The sequence below is a fragment of the Nannobrachium achirus genome (assembly GCF_963921795.1).
Source record: "Nannobrachium achirus genome assembly, chromosome: 22".
NCBI lineage: Eukaryota > Metazoa > Chordata > Actinopteri > Myctophiformes > Myctophidae > Nannobrachium > Nannobrachium achirus.
This window is the reverse complement of record NC_137829.1, coordinates 15,869,377-15,890,313: the sequence shown is the minus strand read 5'-3', so window position 1 is coordinate 15,890,313 and position 20,937 is coordinate 15,869,377. Positions and strand designations below refer to the sequence as shown.

Genomic DNA, 20,937 nt, shown 5'->3' with positions numbered 1-20,937 from the left:
ACAAAGTTTATTGTGTGTATACAAAACTGAGTAAAATCACAGAGAAAATGTTTTTGTTGTGTGGACCAAACTACAAAACCCACTTTAAAAACAAACCAAAAGTCTAAACTGACAACATTTTCAAAACTATAATAACCTGGAGTTGGAGGCAGTGATGTCGTAGCGGCCAGCGTCAGCAGCGATACTCTCCCGCAGGGTGATCTTCAGGCTGTCGGTGGTGACCTCCGAGTTGAACCTCATGGTGTCCTTGCAGATGACGTTGTCCTTGGCCAGGCTGACCTTGGGCAGGGGACGGCCCGTCAGGGGGATCTCACATTTGAGGTTGGAGCCGGCCCTGACGAACAACGTGTTGTGGGGAATGTTCTTCATGATGATTTCAGGGGATTCTGAGAAAGAACAAAAATAACATGTGAAGACAATGCACAATGACGCGTGTATTTTTTTTTTATTGGTTTACCCTAACCCGTAAAATAGTGATGCTAGTCACAAAGCATTCTATTGCAGGGTGTTCCCAAACATTTTCAGCTTCGGACCCAAAAGATACATTTGGTGTCTCCCCGGGACCCAAACTTACAACAAAACATTTTTTTTAAATGAACAAAGAAAATATCTGATTTACAAGCTCTTTATTTTATAGCTGTTCTATAAAACTGTTCTACTATTTACACGTCATAATTTACCCTACTCATCTCCTCAGTCTGACACTCACCAAGCTGGTCTTTCACCATCACAGGTAGAATCATGCCTGTGAAGTCACTGAATCCGGACTGGTTCTCAGCTCGGACTCTGAAGAAGTATTCAGCACCCTCCCTTAGACCAGACACTGCAAAGTGGTTGAACTTGGTTGTGCCGCACGTGACCCATTTCTCCTGGCTCTTATCCTCCACCTTTTCCAAAGCCTCCACCAGGTAGCCGGTGATCCTGCTGCCTCCATCGTGGTCTGGTTTGGGCCAGCCCAGCGTCACACTCTCCTTGGTCACCTCAGTCACACCCAGCTTGGGAGGTGGGCTTGGTTTTTCTGTAAAGGTGAAGATTTTAGCAGCTCGTCTCATGTTTTCATATTCATATGAATTGGTATTTTGTGGCCTAAAGAAATAACTGTAAACATGTTGTACAATTAGTGAATCATTTTGTCACATTTGAGGTAATCAAGGCTTAAACAACGGTAAAAAAGTTAAATAGTTATTGTTTTTCTTTCAATCAATATTTAAGTACCTGAGATCTTGGTTCCGTCCTTGGTCTCAGCGGAAACACCGGTGCCGTACTCGTTCTCTCCTGTCACCCTGAAGTAATAGATTCCTCCCTCCTGCAGGTCTGTCACCTTATAGGTGAGTCTGTGGCAGGTGTCAGTCAGCCTGGTCCAGCCCTTCTTACTGGCCTCACGGATGTCCACCAGGTAGTTCTTGACCGGTCCGCCTCCTTCATTCTCAGGAGTGTCCCAGGTCACAGTCGCAGAGGTCCTTGTCACCTCCTTGGTCCCCACATTGGAAGGTGGTCCAGGGGAGTCCAGGACTCTGACATTGAGTGTGAGCGAGGTGCTTCCAGCCACGTTGGACAGTGTGATGGTGTATTTTCCAGAGTCGTTGCGAGTGGCTTTCTCCAGGGTGATAAGGGTAAAGGTGTCTGTGGTGTCAATGACAGCACGGACTCGCAGGTCCACGTCAGCCTTGGCCCACGACACGTGGGGGACAGGCTTGCCTCTGAAGGGTACCTTCATGGTGAAGGAGCTACCGTCCTTCACAATAAGGGTCTTCCTCATCTCGTTGCTGATTTCAAACACTGGCTCCTCCTCTCTCTCCTTGGCCACCAGTCGTTCAGACTCCCAGCTCTGATCACTGGGTCCGATCTTGTTGATAGACCTGACAGTGAACACATACTCGGTCCCAGGGTTCAATCCCACCACTGTGAATTCTGTAGCCTGTGTGTTCTGGACGCCAACAAACCATTCATCGTCTAAGTATTTCCTGTACTCCACTTTGTATCCAGTCACAGGTGCTCCGCCATCAAACAATGGCTTGTTCCAGGACAGAGTGGCAGTGGTTTTGGTGTAGTCGATGATCTTAGGCTGAGCAGGAGGAGAAGGCAGGAACTGTGGGTCTTCCGCCTTGATGAGAGGGCATGGTACACTGGGAGCACTGAGGCCCGCTGCATTCTCTGCAAACACTCTGAACTCATACTCACAGCCGTCGCGCAGGTTTCCAGCCTTGACTCTCAGGTCATACACAGGTTTCTTGTTGACACGGAACCAACGCAGGCCAGTCTTTTCTCTCTTTTCAATGACATAGCCACCGATGGCGCTGCCTCCGTCGGACACTGGCCTCTCCCAGCAGATGGTCATGGCCTCACTGGTGACTGAGGTGACTTGGACGTTAGTGGGAGCAGCCGCTGCAGTGAATTGATCCTTGGCCCTGGCAGGATCACTTTCCAGGGCCTCACCCTCTCCATACTTGTTGACTCCTCTGACTCTAAAGATGTACTCATTTCCTTTGAGTAGCTTGGTGACCTTGCAAGTGGTGGCTCTCATGTCTCCATAGATCAGTGTCCAAGCGAGGCGACTGGTCTCGCGTTTCTCTACGATGTAATGCATAATCTCAGCACCACCATTCTCCTGAGGAGGTCCCCAGGTTATGGTACATTTCTCTGCTGTCATGCCAGTCACGACCAGTGGTCCAGATGATGGACCGGGTCTGTCCAGAACTTTACAGTTGACAGCCACAGACCTGGTTCCACCCACATTATGCAGGGTCAGCACATACTGACCAGAGTCTCTCCTGATGGCATCTCTGACGATCAGTAAGGTCTTGAAGTTGGTGGAGATGATCTCACACCTTGGCGTCTTGGCATCAATCTCCTTTCCGTCCTTTGACCAGGAGATAACAGGAAGGGGTCGACCAGTGACCTCTGCGTCAATACTAATGACCTCTCCTGCCTTGACCACCATCAGACTTCTGTACTTCTCGTCCAGAATAACCGTGGGTGGGTCTACATCATCCTTGACGGTCACAGATCCAGTGCTCTCAGAGGGAACACTGAGTAGCTCGGCGGAGTTCTTGGCAATGACATGGAATTCGTACTGCACGTCTTCTGTGAGCTCAGTCACATCAAAGTAAGTGTCCTGCAAGTTGGCAAAGTTACACTTCAGCCAGCGGCCGTTGGGCAGCTCTCTGCGCTCCACGATGTAGCCGGTGATCTTCACTCCACCATCGTACTCTGGGCCATCCCAGAGCAGTGAAACTGTGTTCCTGGTGATGTTGGTGACAGTGAGGTTGCGGGGAGGGTCACATGGGTCCCTGGCTGCTGCAGGCTCGCAGGGCTTACTGCATGGGCCAATACCAGCGGCATTCTCAGCATAGACTCTGAAGTGATAGGACAGGCCTTCCTCAATGCCGGTCATCTTGAACTGAGTCTCAGCCACCAGACCTCTGTTCACCTTGTTCCATAGCATGCTGCTTGTGTCTTTACCTTCAACATGATATCCAAGGACAGGGCTTCCACCATCACTGGCGGGCTTTCCCCAGGTTACCAGCATTCCATACTTAGTGGAATGGGCGATTTGGACATTGGTGGGAATAGTAGGAACTTCGAAGGGATACTGGGCAACAATAGGCGCAGAGTCAATGGCATGGCTCTTGCCATAACGGTTTTCAGCTGCAATGCGGAATAAGTACTCTGTGCCTTGGTTGAGACGACACACCTTGATAGATGCCCTGGCAACTGTGGCAGAGACGATCTGCCAGTTTGTGGTGGTGGTGTCTCTCTTCTCCACCACATAGTTGTTGATTTGACAACCACCATCATAGCTTGGAGGGTCCCAAGACAAAGAGATGAAGTCAGCGCTCACCTCATCCACCTTGATGTTGCTGGGAGGTCCAGGTTTGTCCAGGATGATAACAGATACCTCTGCTGTTTTGGTGCCAATAGAGCTAGTTAGGGTGATCTCATACTTTCCAATGTCCTCCTTGGTTGCGTCCTTAATGATAATCTTGGATGAAGTCTTGGAGGTGACAACATTGACCCTGGTGGTCTGCTTCAGCACCTGGCCATCCTTCTTCCAGGAAACCTCAGGCTGAGGTCTTCCCTTGAAAGGAACATCAACCTTCAGGTCGTTTCCAGCCTTCACGCTGAATGTGTTAAACAGCAGGTTGATGGTGGGTTCTATTGTCATGTCCTTCACCAAGACAGGGTTAGCCAGGGGCTTGGCATCGCTCTTGCCCTTTTCATTCACAGCAGTCACCTTGAATGAGTATTCCTCTCCAGCTGTGAGTCCCTCAATTGTGGCCTCCAGTGCTTTAATTTCACTGCACACGGTCCATTTGTCCTCTCCCTTAGGCTGCATCTCTACAATGTAGTTTGTGATCTTGCTGCCTCCATCATGATCAGGCTTCTCCCAGGCGAGGCTGACACTGTTACGTGTCACATCCACCAAGGTGATCTTACCAGGAGGCAGAGGGGGCTCTGACACTTTGACAGCCTCTGTGGAGGCAGGCAGACCTACTCCTAGCTCATTTACAGGCAACACACGGAAGTAGTACAGTCCTCCCTCCTGGAGGTCAGAGATAATGTACGAATTCCTCACACAATTGTTGCAGACACTGGTGAACGCCATTCTCTTCTGCTCTCTCTTCTCCACGATGTAGTGCGATACCTTGACCCCACCATCAATGAGGGGAGGTTCCCAGGAAATAGAGACTGATTCTCTCTTTACGTCCTTCACCTGTAGGTTGGTAGGAGCACTGGGGGAGTCCAGAATTCTAACATTGATGAAGGCTGACTTTTTGCCACTGAGGTTCTCCAGGGTTAGCACGTATTTGCCAGTGTCAAATCTGTCAACATTGTCAATCAATAACATTGTGTAGGAGGAGGTGGCCTCAATTTGGGCACGCTCAGTCAAAGTACCATCAGCCTTAGACCATTTCACCTCAGGCTCAGGCTTTCCTCTGATGGGGACGAACAGACGCAGGGTGGCACTGGCACGGACATTAACCATCTTCCTCAGGTCAGCATCAAGCTCAATCTCAGGCGCTTCCAGCTTCTCAGCAGCAATCACAGACCCAGGTAAGTCTACGTGCTCTCCTACTCCCTCGATGTTCATAGCACAGATACGGAAGTTATACTCTAAGTTCTCCTTCAGTCTCTTGACAGTGTAATTGGTAGTCTGGACACCCCTGGGGGGTGTAGATGTGATCCATTCATCATCTGCTTTCTCCTTCACCTCAACAACGTATCCACTGATTGGTGCGCCGCCATCATAGATGGGCCTGGACCAGGCCAAGGAAACAGAGGTGCTAGAGTGGTCTGTCACTTTAGGATTGCTAGGAGCACCTGGTGGATAAATGGCATCGCTGGCCATGATGTATTCAGTTGGAGCACTGGGCTTGCCCACGCCTGCAGCGTTTTCAGCTGAGACTCTGAACTCATAGGAGTGTCCTTCTGTGAGGCCTGCACATCTGAACCTGATGTCAGTCAGTCTCTTCTTGTTAGCCTTTGTCCATCTGATGCCCTCTTTGTCACGCTTCTCCAGGACGTATCCATCAATCATGGATCCTCCGTCACTCTCAGGTCTCTCCCAGGTAAGCACGATGGAGTCTCTGGTGATGACACCAACCTCAGGGGTAGAGGGGGAACTGGGAAGTGTGAAGGGGTTGCGAGCAACAACTGGATCAGACTCCAGAGGTTCACCAACACCATATTTGTTCACAGCTGTAACTCTGAAGATGTACTCATTGCCAGGCAGCAGCTTGGTGACCTTGTAGCTGACGGCAAAGATGTTTGGTTCAACCACCGACCACGACAAACGGCTGGTTTCCCTCCTCTCAATGATGTAATGGGAGACGGCTGCTCCACCATCATGCGTGGGGTGGCTCCAGTGTAGATAGCACTTCTCAGAAGTCACTCCCTTCACCTCTAGTGGGCCTGCAGGAGGACCAGGTCTGTCCAGAACCTTCACATTAACTGGGACCGTCTTGACTCCACCTACATTGATGAGTTTTAGCATAAAGTGGCCTCCATCCACTCTGATGCAGTCCTTGACTGTCAAGACAGTTTGTGTAATTGTGGTCTTGACCTCCATTCTAGGCGTGGTCTGGTCTATCTCTTTTCCATCCTTCAGCCAGATAACCTCAGGCAAAGGCTTACCAACATAGTCTGCGTCTATGACGAACGTTTCACCAGCATGAACCACAGTCAGATCCTTGAACTTAGGATCCAGGGTGGCTTCTGGTGCCTCAATCTCATCCTTGGCAGTGATTTCTCCTGTGCTCACAGAAGGAGCACTCAAGGTGCCTGCTGCGTTCCTGGCGATGACTCGGAACTCATAGACACGATCCTCTGACATACCCGTGTAAGTAAACTGTGTATCAATGATGTTGGTGAAGCTGGCCTTCATCCAGCGCATGTCTGGGTGTTTTTTCTTTTCAACAATGTAGCCAGTGATGCGGCTGCCTCCATCATATTGGGGCCTTGTCCACTGGAGTGTCACAAAGTTCCTGGTGATGTTAATAGCCTCAGGCGAGGTTGGTGGGTCACAGGGGTCCGTGGCCACTGTAGCTGCAGACAGTTTGCTAGCGGGGCTAAGCCCTGCAATATTTTCAGCATACACTCTGAATTCATACTCAATGCCCTCCTCCAGCTCAGTGGTCCTGTATCTGGCATCAGGAACAATCAGCTTGTTGAGTGGGGTCCACATCAGACTGTTCTTCTCCTTCCTCTCTATGTGGTAGCCCATGACAGGACTGCCTCCATTGTTGGTGGGAGGTTTCCATTCCACCACCATGTTGTCCTTAGTCACAGAAGAGATGAATGGGGTTCCAGGAGCGTCAGGCTCTGTGAATGGATACTGAGCAATAACAGCAGGAGAGAGAATAGCAGGACTCTTTCCATATCTGTTCTCAGCCGTCACTCTGAACTGGTATTCAACTCCAGTCTTCAGCTTAGTGATTTTGATGGTTGTTCTGGCGATGGTAGCAGAGACGATCTGCCATGCTGTAGTGGTGGTGTCTCTCTTCTCCACGATGTAGTTGTTGATCGGGCAGCCTCCTGTGTACACTGGTGGCTCCCAGGTCATGGTGACAAAGTCAGAGCTGACCTCATCAATAGTGATGGGGCCAGTGGGAGGCCCAGGTTTTTCCAGGATGACAACAGTAATCTCCTCTGTGGCTGTTCCAATACTGCTGGTGGCTGTCACTGTGTATTTACCAGAGTCCTCCCTGTTTGCCTCTCTGACAAGCAGTGTGGTAGAGGACGCTGTGCTGGACACATTCAACCTGGTTGTCTCCTTAATAGCCTGACCATCCTTCTTCCATTCAACTATAGGTACAGGGCGACCAATCACTGGGATCTCAATCTTCAGATCATGGCCAGTCTGCACACTGTAGGCATTGAATGCCATCTTGAAGGCGGGTGCAACTGTGACATCCTTGGCAGTGACTGGTGCAGCCAGAGCCCTGGGGTCACTCTTGCCCTTCTCGTTGAATGCAAACACTCTGAAATTGTACTCCTGTCCAGTGGTGAGGCCTGTTATTGTGCCATCACAGGTCTTGGTTGTGGTGGCCAACGTCCACTCCTCTGAGCCCGGAAGCAGCATCTCAATGTAATAGCCAATGATTCTGCTGCCTCCATCGTGGTCAGGTTTCTCCCAGGACAGAGATGCACTGGTCTTTGTCACCTCAGTAAGAGTGACCTTGCCCACAGGTAGAGGAGGTTCAGAAGTCCTAGCACCCTCTGTGGTCTCCGCTGCTTGACCTATACCAAATTCGTTCTCAGCCATGACCCTGAAGTAATAGACACTTCCCTCAGTTAGCCCAGTGATACGGCAGCTTGTCTTGGTACATTTGTTGTCCACATTAGTGTAAGATGTCCTGACCGTATCACGCCTGTCAACAATGAAATTACTTATTCTGGCGCCACCATCAATGAGAGGTGGTTCCCAGGTCACAGTAACACCGGTCCTCGTAATGTCCTTCACTGCGATATTCAGAGGGGCACCTGGTGTGTCTAGAACTTTAACAGTAACAAAGGCTGACTTGGAGCCAACACTGTTCTCCAAGGTAAGGATGTATTTTCCAGCATCGTTCCTGTCACAGATGTCAACGGTGAGCTGTGTGAAATCATCACTCTTCTCAATCTGGACTTTAGCAGGCAGCTCTCCCTCTTCCTTGGCCCAACTGATTGCAGGAGTGGGAAGGCCTGTGAATGGAATACCGATCCTCATTGTAGCTCCTGCACGGACCACCACTGCCTTTCTGAGCTCTGAATCCAGAATCATCTCAGGAGGCTCCATCTTCTGTTCGGGTTTCACCACTCCCTCAACCTCTGTAGGCTCACCAACTCCCATTTTGTTTATGGCACATATGCGTACCTTGTATTCTTGATGTTCAACTAGATTCTTAATAGTGAACTTGGTGTCATTAACTCCAGAGGCAGGAGTGCAGATGGTCCATTCTTCTTCATCAGCCAGGGTGATCTCCACAGCGTACCCCTGGATATCACAGCCACCATCATAGATGGGCCTATGCCAGGCCAATGTGACTGAGTTCTTAGTAGTACCAACCACATGGGCATTAGTGGGAGTACCAGGCTCAAAGCTAGGGTCGCAGGCCTTTTCGTAAGGGGTAGCGGGGCTTGGCTGACCCACTCCTGCTGCATTTTCAGCAGAGAGCCTGAATTCATACTCATGGTCCTCAGTGAGGCCTGTCACTCTGAATCGCAGGTCTGTGAGTCTGCGTTTGTTACACTTAGTCCATCTGATTCCAGCTCTGTCTCTCTTCTCCACAATGTAGCCAGAAATGTCACTACCTCCAGTGGTCAGAGGGCGGGTCCAGCAGACAGTCATGGATTCTCTGGTGATGTTGGCGATCTCTAGCTCTTGAGGTGGACCAGGAGGAACAAAAGGATTCCTCATGATTACTGGTGCAGACTCCAGAGGCTCACCTGTGCCATACTTGTTGACAGCCATAACTCTGAAGATGTACTCATTGCCCTTGAGCAGCTTGGTGACCTTGAACATGGTGGCTCCACAGTCACCGGAGACCAAGGTCCATGCCAAGCGGCTGGTCTCTCTCTTCTGGATGATGTAGTAGGAGACACTGGCTCCGCCGTCATGCCTGGGAGGCAGCCATGACAGGGAACACTTCTCCTCGGTGACATTGCCGATAGTGAGAGGTCCCTCAGAGGGTCCAGGTCTATCCAATACTTTCACGCTGAAGGGAACAGTCTTGGATCCAGCCACATTAGTCAGAACCAGAGTGTACTGTCCCCCATCAACTCTGATGGCGTCCTTCACCACTAGCAGGGCCTGGAAGTCTGTGTTTTTTATCTCTGCTCTGGCTGAGTTCTCCACCACAACGCCATCCTTGATCCACTGTATTGTCGGAAGGGGCTTTCCTTCCACACTGGCCTCCAGTGTGAAGGTCTCTCCAGCATTAATAACAACGGTTGAGGCGTACTTAGAATCAACCTCAAACTTGGGTATCTCAACTTCATCGATGGCAGTGATGGCACCGGTGCTCTCAGAGGGCTTGCTGATAGCTCCACCTGCATTCCTAGCAATCACTCTGAAGTCATATTTTTCATTCTCAGTCAGTCCTAATACTGTGAATTCATGCTCAAGGATATTTGCGAAGCTAGCCTTCATCCACTTTCCTTCTGGGAGATCACGTTTCTCCACTACATAGCCAGTAATCAGACTTCCACCATCATACACTGGAGCAGTCCACCTCAGCTTCACAGTGTGCCTTGACACAATAATAGCCTCAGGGCGGCCGGGAGGATCACATGGGTCACGGGCTACATAACCCTCTGACAGCTTGCTGCATTTGCCAACGCCGACAATGTTCTCGGCGTAGACTCTGAACTCGTATTCAATACCCTCTTCCAGAGGAGTAGATTTGAACCTGCAGTCCTGGATCAGAGACTTGTTGATCTTGGTCCAGAGGATGCTGTTCTTCTCTTTCCTTTCCAGGTGGTAGCCCAGGATAGCGCTGCCTCCGTCAGATGGAGGTTTATGCCACTCCACCACCATGTAGTCCTTACTGTATGAAGAAACATATGGTGTTCCAGGTGGACCAGGCTCCTGGAATGGATACTGCGCCAAAACAGGCTCTGAGTCAATAGAGTAGCTCTTTCCATATTTATTCTCAGCATAGATTCTGAACTGGTACGTAGCACCGGTCTTCAGATTGGCAACCTTGAATGTGGTTCTGGCCACAGTTGCAGACACGACCACCCAGTTAACTGTAGTTGTGTCTTTCTTTTCAACAACGTAGTTGGAGATCGGGACTCCACCAGTGTATGCAGGAGGCTCCCAGGTGAGGGTGATGCTCTCAGCACTAATGTCGTCACATTTGACAGGACCTGTGGGTGGGCCTGGTTTGTCCAGGGTGATCACCTCGATGGTGGCATCCTTGGATGCCAGGTCATTAGTGATGTTAATGCTGTACATGCCTCCATCCTCTCTGGTAGCGTCTTTGATGGTTAGAGTGGTTAGGTTTGCAGCATCAGTGATATTGACTCTGGTAGTTTGCTTGAGCGCAGCTCCATCTTTGGTCCAAGTAATGGTTGGTTTGGGATGGCCAGCAATAGGCACCTCTATCTTCAGGTCATAGCCCACCTGGACATTGTAGGTGCTCATTCTAGGCCTCACATCAGGCATAATCACAAGGTCCTTAGCTACAATAGTTTGAGCCAGCTGCCTGGGATCACTCCTGCCCTTTTCATTGACGGCAACCACTCTGAATTGGTATTCCTCACCTTTCTGCAGGTTTGTAACTGTCGTCTCCAGTGCCTTAATACTGGCACATACAGACCAGGTCTCACTGTCCTTAGGAGCCAATTCTACCTCATAGTAGCTGACTCTGCTGCCACCATCATGCTCAGGCTTCTCCCAGGCCAGTGTTACACTTTTACGTGTGACATCAAGGACACTGACTTTACCAGGTGGTTGAGGCTTTTCAGAGACCCTCACTGGCTCCAGAGTTTTAGCAGGTTCACCCAAGCCATATTCATTCTCAGCCAGGACTCTGAAGAAGAACATTCCCCCCTCTGGAAGAGGTTCAACCTTCCATGACATCCTGTTGCAGGTGGTGATGCGAGAATATACCTTTCTGGTAGTCTCACGCTTTTCAACAATGTATTGCTTGATCTTGGAGCCACCGTCTAGAAGAGGAGGTTCCCAGTTTAGAGTGACAGAATTCTTGGTGATCTCCTTTATTTTGAAATTTGCTGGTGCACTGGGTGAGTCCAAAACTCTGACGCTAATGAAGGCAGACTTGACTCCACTGGCATTCTCTGCTGTCAGAACGTACTTGCCACTGTCAAATCTGTCAACATTCTCAATGAGGAGAGAAGCATAACTAGAAGTGTTGTCAATCATAGCTGTCTCCTTAATCTCTCCGTCAGCCTTGGCCCATTTCACCTCAGGAGCTGGGCGTCCTCTGATAGGAACAAACAGCCTGAGGGTGCCGGCTGCTCTGATGTTGATCATCTTCCTCATATCAGCATCCAAGTCAAGGTCTGGCGCCTCAAGCTTCTCTTCCAAAATAATCTTTCCTGGAAATTCAGCAAGCTCCCCAACTCCAACCTTGTTGATGGCACATACTCTGAACTTGTACTCATGTTTCTCCAGAAGCTTTTTCACTGTGAAATTGGTGTCTTTTATTCCAGTGGGAGGTGTACACATGACCCACTCATCAACTGCTCCATTGCAGGCTTCAACAATGTAGGCCTGAATCTCACAGCCACCATCATAGATGGGTTTGCCCCATGTCAGGGAAACGGTGGATCTGGTACTGTCAACCACTTTAGGGTTGTTGGGTGGGCCTGGTTCGAAGATAGCATCAAGTGCTTTGTAGTACTCTGTTGCCTTGCTGGGTAAGCCAATGCCTGCATTATTTTCAGCAGAAACTCTGAATTCATAGCTGCGGTTTTCTAGGAGGCCTGTGACTCTGAAGCGCAGCTCACTCACTGTGCGCTTATTGGCTCTTGTCCACCTCACACCTTCCTTGTCACGTTTCTCAATAACGTACCCTTGGATAGGATTACCACCATCCTTATCTGGTCTCTCCCAAGTCACCACCATTGAGTCTTTGGTGATGGTGGCGACGTCTACTTCTGTTGGTGGGGAAGGTGCGACAAATGGATTTCTAGCGACCATCGGCTCTGATTCCAGAGGCTCACCAATTCCATATTTGTTGACTGGGATTACTCTGAAGATATACTCATTTCCAGGGAGGAGTTTTGTGATCTTCAGATTCAGAGTCTGAACATGGCCGTCAACCCGGGTCCAGACAAGCCTGCTAGTCTCCCTCCTCTCCACAATGAAATGGGAAACGTCACTGCCTCCATCCTGCAAGGGAGACTTCCAAGCAATGCAGCATTTCTCACTGGTGACTCCATAGATGGAGATTGGGCCATCAGGTGGGCCTGGTCTGTCCAAGACCTTGACATTAATGTTAACTAACTTCTCTCCGCCAACATTCTTTACCAAAAGTGTGTACTGGCCTCCGTCAACCCGAATGGCCTCCTTGATGGACAGACAAGCTAAGAAGTCTATGTTCTTGATCTCCAGGCGAGCTGCTTCAGGAAGTGCCTGTCCGTTCTTTAGCCAATGCGCTGTGGGAAAAGGCTTACCACTGAAAGTAGCCTCCAGCTTGACTGACTCTCCGGCATTCAACACTACGGTTGAGGAGTACTTGGAATCAATGTCAATCTGGGGTGGCTCTACTTCGTCGATTGCAGTGATGGATCCAGTGCTCTCAGATGGTTTGCTATGGACGCCAGCTGCATTCCTTGCAATGACACGGAACTCATAGACCTGATTCTCAGTCAGGTCTGTGACAACAAATTGAGGCTCGAGGACATTGGCAAAGCTAGCCTTCATCCAATGGCCACTATCTCCTTCCTTCTTCTCAACCACATAGCCTGTAATCTTGCTGCCGCCATCACTCTCAGGCACTGTCCACTTAAGAGTCACCCGACTTCTGGTGACAATTGTAGCTTCTGGCTTTCCAGGGCTGTCACATGGGTCTCTGGCCACTTGCATCTCTGTCAGTTTGCTGGCCTGACTGAGGCCAACAATGTTCTCTGCATAAACTCTGAACTCGTACTCAATGCCTTCCTCAAGGCTGCATACCTTGTATCTGGTCTCTGGGATGATCTGTTTGTTCCCCTTCGCCCACATGAGGCTGTTCCTCTCTTTGAGCTCCAGGTGGTATCCAATGATCTTGCTTCCACCATCACTGCTGGGTGCATCCCATACAACCACCATGTTATCTTTTGTGGCTGACTGGACGACAACAGAGCGGGGTGAGCTAGGCACTTCGTAAGGATATTGGGCAACAATGGTCTCAGAGACCAGGCACGAGGACTTGCCATATCTGTTCTCTGCAGCAATCCTGAACTGGTACTCAGTTCCAGTCTTCAAACGAGCTGCCTTTACGGTAGTTCTTGCTACAGTAGCAGACACAATCTGCCAGTTAGTAGTCTGTGTGTCTCTCTTCTCAACAACATAGTTGTTTATACTACAGCCACCTTCATACTCTGGTGGTTCCCAGGACAGAACCACGCTGTCAGCAGTGACATCTTCCAGTGTAATTGGGCCGGTTGGGGGGCCAGGTTTATCCAGGACAACAACATTAATGTCCATGGTGGCTTCTCCTGCTGTATTAATCAACTTAATGTTGTATGTACCCACATCATCTCTGCAGGCCTCCTTGATGACCAGTAAAAGGCCTTTCTCAGTAACTTCAGCATTAACCCTAGTTGTCTCCTTAAGGGCAATGCCGTCTTTGAGCCAAGCCACAGTGGGTTTAGGATGCGCAGAAATCGGTACTTCTATCTTCAGATCATCCCCTGCCAAAACGTTGAATGTTGTGAACTGCAATTTGAAGGCTGGGGCGATGACCAAGTCTTTAGCTGTTACAGGCATGCTAAGAGGTCGAGGATCACTGACTCCCTTCTCATTGGCGGCCAAGATACGGAACATGTACTCCTGTCCCTGAGTAAGGCCAGTGACAACAGCCTCATTGGTCTTAACCACCATGACCTGGGTCCACGTATCACTGCCCTTATTCTGCATCTCAATAATGTAACCCGTGATTCTGCTGCCACCATCATAATCAGGCTTCTCCCAGGACAGGCTGATACTGGTGCCAGTTACCTCACGGAGAGACACTTTGCCTGGTGGCAGGGGCTTCTCTGAAGCCTTGATTGCCTCCATAGTTTCCACTGGGAGGCCAACGCCATACTCGTTCTCAGCAAGGATTCTGAAGTAGTATAGTTTTCCTTCCTCAAGATCTCCGATCTTCCAGCTGGACTTGTGGCAGCTGTCACAGACTGTTGAGTAGGCCATTCTGGTAGACTCACGCTTCTCCACAATGTAGTTGCTGATTCTAGCACCTCCATCAATGAGAGGTGCATCCCACATGAGGGAGACTGAATCTCTAGTGACCTCTTTGATGGTCAGATTCTGTGGTGCTCCAGGGGTATCCAACACTCTGACATTGACATAGGCCGTCTTGCTTCCAGAGACATTCTCCACAGTCACCAAGTATTTACCACCATCAAACCTGTCAACATTTTCAATCATAAGAGTGGTAAAAGATGAGCTGACTTCAATGTTGGCCTTGTCTAGGGATTCTCCATGCTCTCTTGCCCATTTCACCTCAGGTGCTGGTCTACCTTTGATGGGGACAAACAGTCTGAGGGTGCTGCAGGCTCTGATGCAGACCACCTTACGTAGCTCAGCTCCAAGTTCAACCTCTGGAGGAATAATTCTGTCCTCAGCCTTGGGAGTTCCAGGCACGGCAGCAGGCTCTCCAACTCCCTCACAGTTAGTGGCACATACATTGATTTTGTAATCTTGGTTCTCCTTCAGGCCGGTAATAGTGAAGGAGGTGGCTGTCCATCCCTTCTTGGGTGTGTGTATGGTCCATTCATCTTCCTCAGGCAGGCAGGTCTCCACGACGTAGCCGGTGATTTCAGAGCCACCGTCATAGACAGGCTTGCTCCAGGCCAAGGTGACGGAGGACTTGGTTGTGTCCAGCACTCTGGGGTTACCAGGAGGTCCAGGCTGGAAGATGGTGTCAACGGCTTTGTACAATATACTGGCGGGACTAGGCTGGCTCAGACCAGCATTGTTCTCTGCAAGGATTCTGAATTCATACTCATGTCCTGGTGTAAGGCCAGAGACCTTGAATCGGAGGTCAGACACTGTCCTCTTGTTGCACTTCACCCAGCGCGTGCCAGTCTTATCTCTCCTCTCAACAATGTAGGTGTTGATTTGGCTGCCGCCATCATGCTCAGGGCGGTCCCAGCAAACGACCATGGAGTCCCTAGTAATGGTTGTGACCTCAGGCTGCATTGGTGGGTCTGAGACCACGTAAGGGTTTGAACAGATGACAGGCTCAGACTCTATAGGCTCACCGACACCATACTTGTTGATAGCCAAGACTCTGAATATGTACTCATTGCCCTTGAGCAGCTTGGTGACCTTGAACCTGTTGGCCTGTAGGTCTGTGGCCACATTGGTCCATGCTAGTCTGCTGGTCTCACGTTTCTGGATGACAAAGTACTCAATCTTGGCACCGCCATCATGTTCTGGATGCACCCAATTGAGGACACACCTTTCTGCAGCTATGTCTGTGATGCTGAGAGAGCCTGGAGGTCCAGGTCTGTCCAGCACCTTGACATTGAATGAGAACTTGGCAAAGCCACCAGGGTTGCTGGCTGTCAGAGTGAAAACACCACCATCCCTCCTCAGAGAGTCTTTGTTCACCAGAGTGGTGTGGAAGTCAGATGACTTGATCTCAATCTTGGCTGTGTCTTCAAGCTCCTTTCCTTCCTTGGTCCATACCAGGGATGGGATTGGTCTGCCAGTTACGTTGGCCTCCAGCTTGAATATTTCTCCTGCCATGACAACGAGAGTGGTGCTGTAGGAAGAGTCGACATCAAGCTTGGGTTCTTGAATGTCATCTCTACATGTGATCTCCTCTGATGGCAGGGATGGGGCACTGACCGATCCAGCTGAGTTCCTGGCCAACACGCGGATCTCATAAGTGGCATCTTCAGTCAGACCACTGACTGTGTAGATGGTTTCCAGAATGTTGTTGAAGTTGGCTTTGAGCCAGCGTCCATTAGGCATCTCTCTCCTTTCTACTTGGTATCCTGTGATGGAAAATCCACCATCTCCCTCTGGCTTGGTCCAGGAAACTGTAATCTCATGCCTGGTGACATTCAATGCCACAGGCTTTCCTGGTGGATCCACTGGGTCCAGGGCAAAATACGTGTCAGAGGGCTTGCTAGCTTTGCTCAAGCCGGCCATATTTTCAGCAATGACACGGTATTCATATCCAATTCCATCAACTAAACCTACTGATTTATAGATATTTCCAATCACCAGAGCCCTGTTGACCCTCTGCCACAGGATGCTGTTCTTCTCCTTCCTCTCTACGTGGTAGCCCATGATGACACTGCCTCCATTGGTTGCTGGCTCGTTCCAGTTCAGAGTCATATTGTCCTTGCTGAAAGCTGTGACAACAGGAGTGCCTGGCTGCCCTGGCACTTCAAATGGATAAGCAGCCACTACAGGATCCGACACAAGGTAGGGTCCAGAGCCATATCGGTTCTGGGCTCTGACACGGAACTGATACTCAGTTCCTGTGTGGAGACGAGCTGCCTTGAACGTGGTGCGGATGACTGTGGCCGCCAGCTCCACCCAAGAAGTGCCAATGGTCTCTCTCATCTCAACAATGTAATTGTTGATCGGAACGCCTCCATCATTCTCTGGTGCCTCCCAGGACATGAGAACATAGTCACATGACACCTCCTCCAACTTCACTGGCCCTGTGGGAACCCCTGGAATGTCATGGACCAGGACTGTGATGGTCTCAGTCACAGTGCCCAAGATGTTCTTTGCGGTCATGGAATATTGGCCTCCGTCCGTCCTCTTGCATTCACCGATGTTGAGGATGGTCGAGGTTGTTGTATTTTCGATGTTCATTCTCTGTGTCTCCTTCACCACTATATCTCCCTTCTTCCAGGATACCACAGGCCTGGGTTTGCCAAGCACTGGGATCTCCACCTTGATGCGGTCTCCTGACTTGGCGATGACTGTCTTCTGGTACACCGCACGCATGTCGAAGGATGGGGCTGTGGTCAGCTCTTTGATGACAGCAGGCCTGCTCTCACGTGGATCACTCCTGCCAGAAGCATTGACCGCCATGATGCGGAAGACGTACTCTGTACCCTCAATCAATTCTGTGGCAACGTAGTCCAGAGCTTTGATTGCAGCTACATGGACCCACTGCTCAGTATCCTTCTTCTGGGCCTCAATGACATATCCTGTGATCAGGCTTCCGCCATCATGAAGTGGCTTGGTCCAGGCCAGGCTGGCCGTGTCAGATGACACATCTGTCACATACAGGTTCTCAGGGGCAGAGGGGGCCTCGGACACTCTGATCGGCTCAACGGTTTCTGCGGGCTCTCCCACACCAAGGTCATTCTCAGCAGAGATACGGAAGTAGTAGTGGGCTCCCTCCTCCAGATTGGAGAACTTGAAGGAGCATTTCTGCCATGTGGTGCTCAGTACAGTGTAAGCCTTTTTAGTCGCCGCTCTCTGCTCAATAACATAGTTGAGGATTTTGGATCCACCATCAATAATGGGGATCTCCCACTGCATGGTGATGCTCTTCTTGGTGATCTCTCTGGGCGTCAGGTAGACTGGAGGTCCTGGTGAGTCCAGAACTCTGACGTTGACGAAGCCGGTCTTCTTTCCAGCAACGTTTTCCAGGCACAGGTTGTACTTGCCAGCATCGTATCTAGTGCAGTCAGGGATAACCAGCAGGGTGTAGGACTCTGTAGTGTCGATGTGAGCGCGGGCCTTAAGGTTAGTGTTGTCCTTGGACCATGTCACATCGGGCGTGGGACGTCCCTTGATGGGGACAAACATTCGGATGGAGGCGCGGCAGCGCACAACCAGGGTTTTCCTCAGCTCAGAATCCAGCTCAAAGTCAGGCAATGACTCCTGGTGAACCAGTTCAATGACCTTCTCCACCTCTGCTGGCTCTCCCACTCCCTCTGTGTTGACGGCGTAGACTCTGAACTGGTATCTTCCTCCCTTCTGCAGGTTGCCAATGACATATTCTGTGCTTCTCAGTGCGTTCTGGTTCTCTGCTTCCCAGTCGTCACGGCCCTCCTGCCGGTACTCAACGAAGTATCCGCCTACATCAAGGCCGCCGTCATAGTGCGGACGCCCCCAATTGAAGGTGGCAGTGGTTTTTGTGGTTTCTGTGATTCTGGGGTTGGATGGAGGACCAGGTGGATCTGCAAAATGAGAATAAAAGACAAAACATGAGAGATAATAAGCTTTGAGGTGACATCTCTGGTGACAGCAGTTTATATAAATGTATGTAGGTTTCAGCTTATAAAAGTGTGATTATGCCCACTATAAAATAAGTGAACTCTAAGTGGACTCTTTTTGAGTCCAAAACTAAGCGAACCATGACATGTAACATACTTCACTGGTTCTGATTTGTTTCCATACGCTACTACCGTTTCCATATGGTAGTAACTAGTAACTTATCATTTTAATTTCTTTCAGAAATAGCAGCTCTACCAATCTACCATCTCACAACGCGTAGCATGAGAAGCAGAGATTTACTTACATACGATATCCTTGGTCATTTCGGGTTTAGAAGCTTCACTGGGCTCCCCGAAGCCGGCCTTGTTCTCAGCTGTCACTCTGAACTCGTACTCCACTCCCTCCGTCAGGCCCTGGACCTTGTAGCGCAGGTCAGGGACCGTCCTCTTGCACGCTCTCACCCATCTCATGCCTCGCTTCTCCTTCCTCTCCACACAGTAGCCTCTGATGTCACTTCCTCCGTCCACAACTGGTCTCTTCCAGGAAATGGTGATAGCATTCCTGCTGACGTTATCAACCTCTGGGACAGAGGGAGGACCTGGTGGCTCTAGAGGAAACAGCACACACAGGAACATTACAGTAACAGAAGAGCTGAATGGTTTCATCTATGAATCAAAATTAACATTTGTTTAATTGAAAAAGTTACACAGTATGTCGTTAAGTACATCTTCTGTACAATATTAATTAAACAACAAACAGTCGTCTTGTCGACTTACTATAGCTGTTTTCCATTTTGATTGGACCTGACACATTGGGGTCTCCGGTGCCGTACTGGTTGACAGCGGACACTCTGAAGATGTACTCATTTCCTTTCACAAGCTTGTGGGCCACGTATCTGCAGTCCATGACATTCTCCGCCAGCTTGGTCCACATCAGACGGCTGGTCTCTCTCTTCTCCAGGACGTAGGACTTGATGGCGCTACCTCCATCCTCGTCTGGAGGTAGCCAGAACAGGGTGCACTTCTCTGCTGAAATGTTGCAGGCCTCGATGGGACCTGGAGAATGGGGGTTGTTGTCATTGTCATGAAATGTTTAGTTGACGATTAATTGTCACTCATAATTATGTTTTTCTTTTTTTTTTTGCTTTGAATGTTGGAATATATAAAAGGCTTTGTAAACTAAAACAACACAGGGCAGATATAGCAGATAACTCATTATACATACAGATACATACAGACTAACGGAATTAATATAGCGATCAGGCCTTACCTGGAGGTCCAGGGATGTCCAGAACCTTCACCCTGATGTGGTCCTCCACGATACCGAAGGGGTTGCTGGCGGTAATGGTGTACTCTCCCGTGTTCTTCCTGCTGGCGTACTTGATGGCCAGGGTGGAGGAGGTGGGGGTGTTGGTGATGGTGACCACGTCAGAGTTCTTGAACTCGCGGCCTGCCTTGTTGGTCCACACGGCTGTGGGAGGAGGCTTGCCGGTGATCTTGGGGGCTGAAATGATCATGGTTTCTCCTGCCCGTACGAACACCTCCTTCATGTCCGGTTCGATTGTGATGGTCGGAGGCTCTGCAAGGAAGAGAGAGGAGCAATGTGGTCACTATAATCATTGGTGGAAAGTTACTATTTACATTTATATATTTAGTGTACTTAACCCATTTGAAAACACTTGGGTAGTTGTTGCTATGTACAGTATATAGCAACATAAATTTTTTGAGAAAACCTAGGTCAAGATTTAGAAGGCATTTTTAGAATCGGCCTCAATCCTAAATGGATTAAGTACAATTTTGAGGTAGTTTTACTTAACATGAGTAATGCCCACTTGTCAATACTTTATTAGTTAATATCTATGTAAAATACAATAAGTGATATGTTCAAAATGAAACCCCTCTTACCATACTCATCCTTGCAGGTGAGCATCTCAGTGGTCTCGGAGGGGACGCTGATGGCGCCGGCGGCGTTCTTGGCGCGGATCCTGAACTCGTACTGCGCCATCTCCGTCAGGTCGGGCACGGTGAAGGCACAGCCCTGCACATTGATGTGGTTGGCTTTCATCCAGGTCTTGGTGCTCGCCTCCAGCTTCTCCACCATGTAGCCGATCAGCTTGTGGCCTCCGTCGTACTTGGGAGGGGTCCACATCAGGGTCACCGTGTTCCTGGTCACGTTGATCACGTCCGGCTTGCCGGGAGGATCTTGGGTGATGAAAAGCAAAAACGAATTGTTAATGTTGTTGCTGAACTGTGCTTTTTCTTTTTTTAAAGCCATATTCTCAGTAACCCTAACCCCATCTCTAAATAAACTATTTATCAGCTTTTGGTCAAGAATATATAGATTGTATATTATATCATATATATAGATTCCAATTGTGTTCACTCTTTGTTTAATCAATTCCAATTTCATGTGTTTCTTGAACTCTATTTTTTTTAAACGTAGGCCTGTCACAGTAGTATATCATCGTCACAATCTTGATATTGAAGTACTTGATCCAAAAATATAGAGATATTTATTATATTGTGTATGTTATTATTATACACAGAACTTCCAGCATAATATAAGTGTTTGCGCTCGGCGCTCAC

The 20,937-nt window shown here is 49.4% G+C and overlaps 1 protein-coding gene across 1 annotated transcript in view; it reads right to left on the bottom strand.

Moving 5' to 3' along the window:
* Positions 1-20,937, bottom strand: part of LOC308307447 (titin-like) — a gene marked incomplete at both ends in the record, with an annotated part of 241,805 nt that overhangs the window by 32,414 nt on the left and 188,454 nt on the right. The window contains 7 exons of the mRNA XM_080752712.1: positions 137-386; positions 710-1,018; positions 1,216-18,315; positions 18,657-18,959; positions 19,129-19,407; positions 19,622-19,930; positions 20,257-20,553. Of these exons, the coding sequence (XP_080608838.1) occupies positions 137-386; positions 710-1,018; positions 1,216-18,315; positions 18,657-18,959; positions 19,129-19,407; positions 19,622-19,930; positions 20,257-20,553 (18,847 nt within the window). The remainder of the gene's footprint in view (positions 1-136; positions 387-709; positions 1,019-1,215; positions 18,316-18,656; positions 18,960-19,128; positions 19,408-19,621; positions 19,931-20,256; positions 20,554-20,937) is intronic.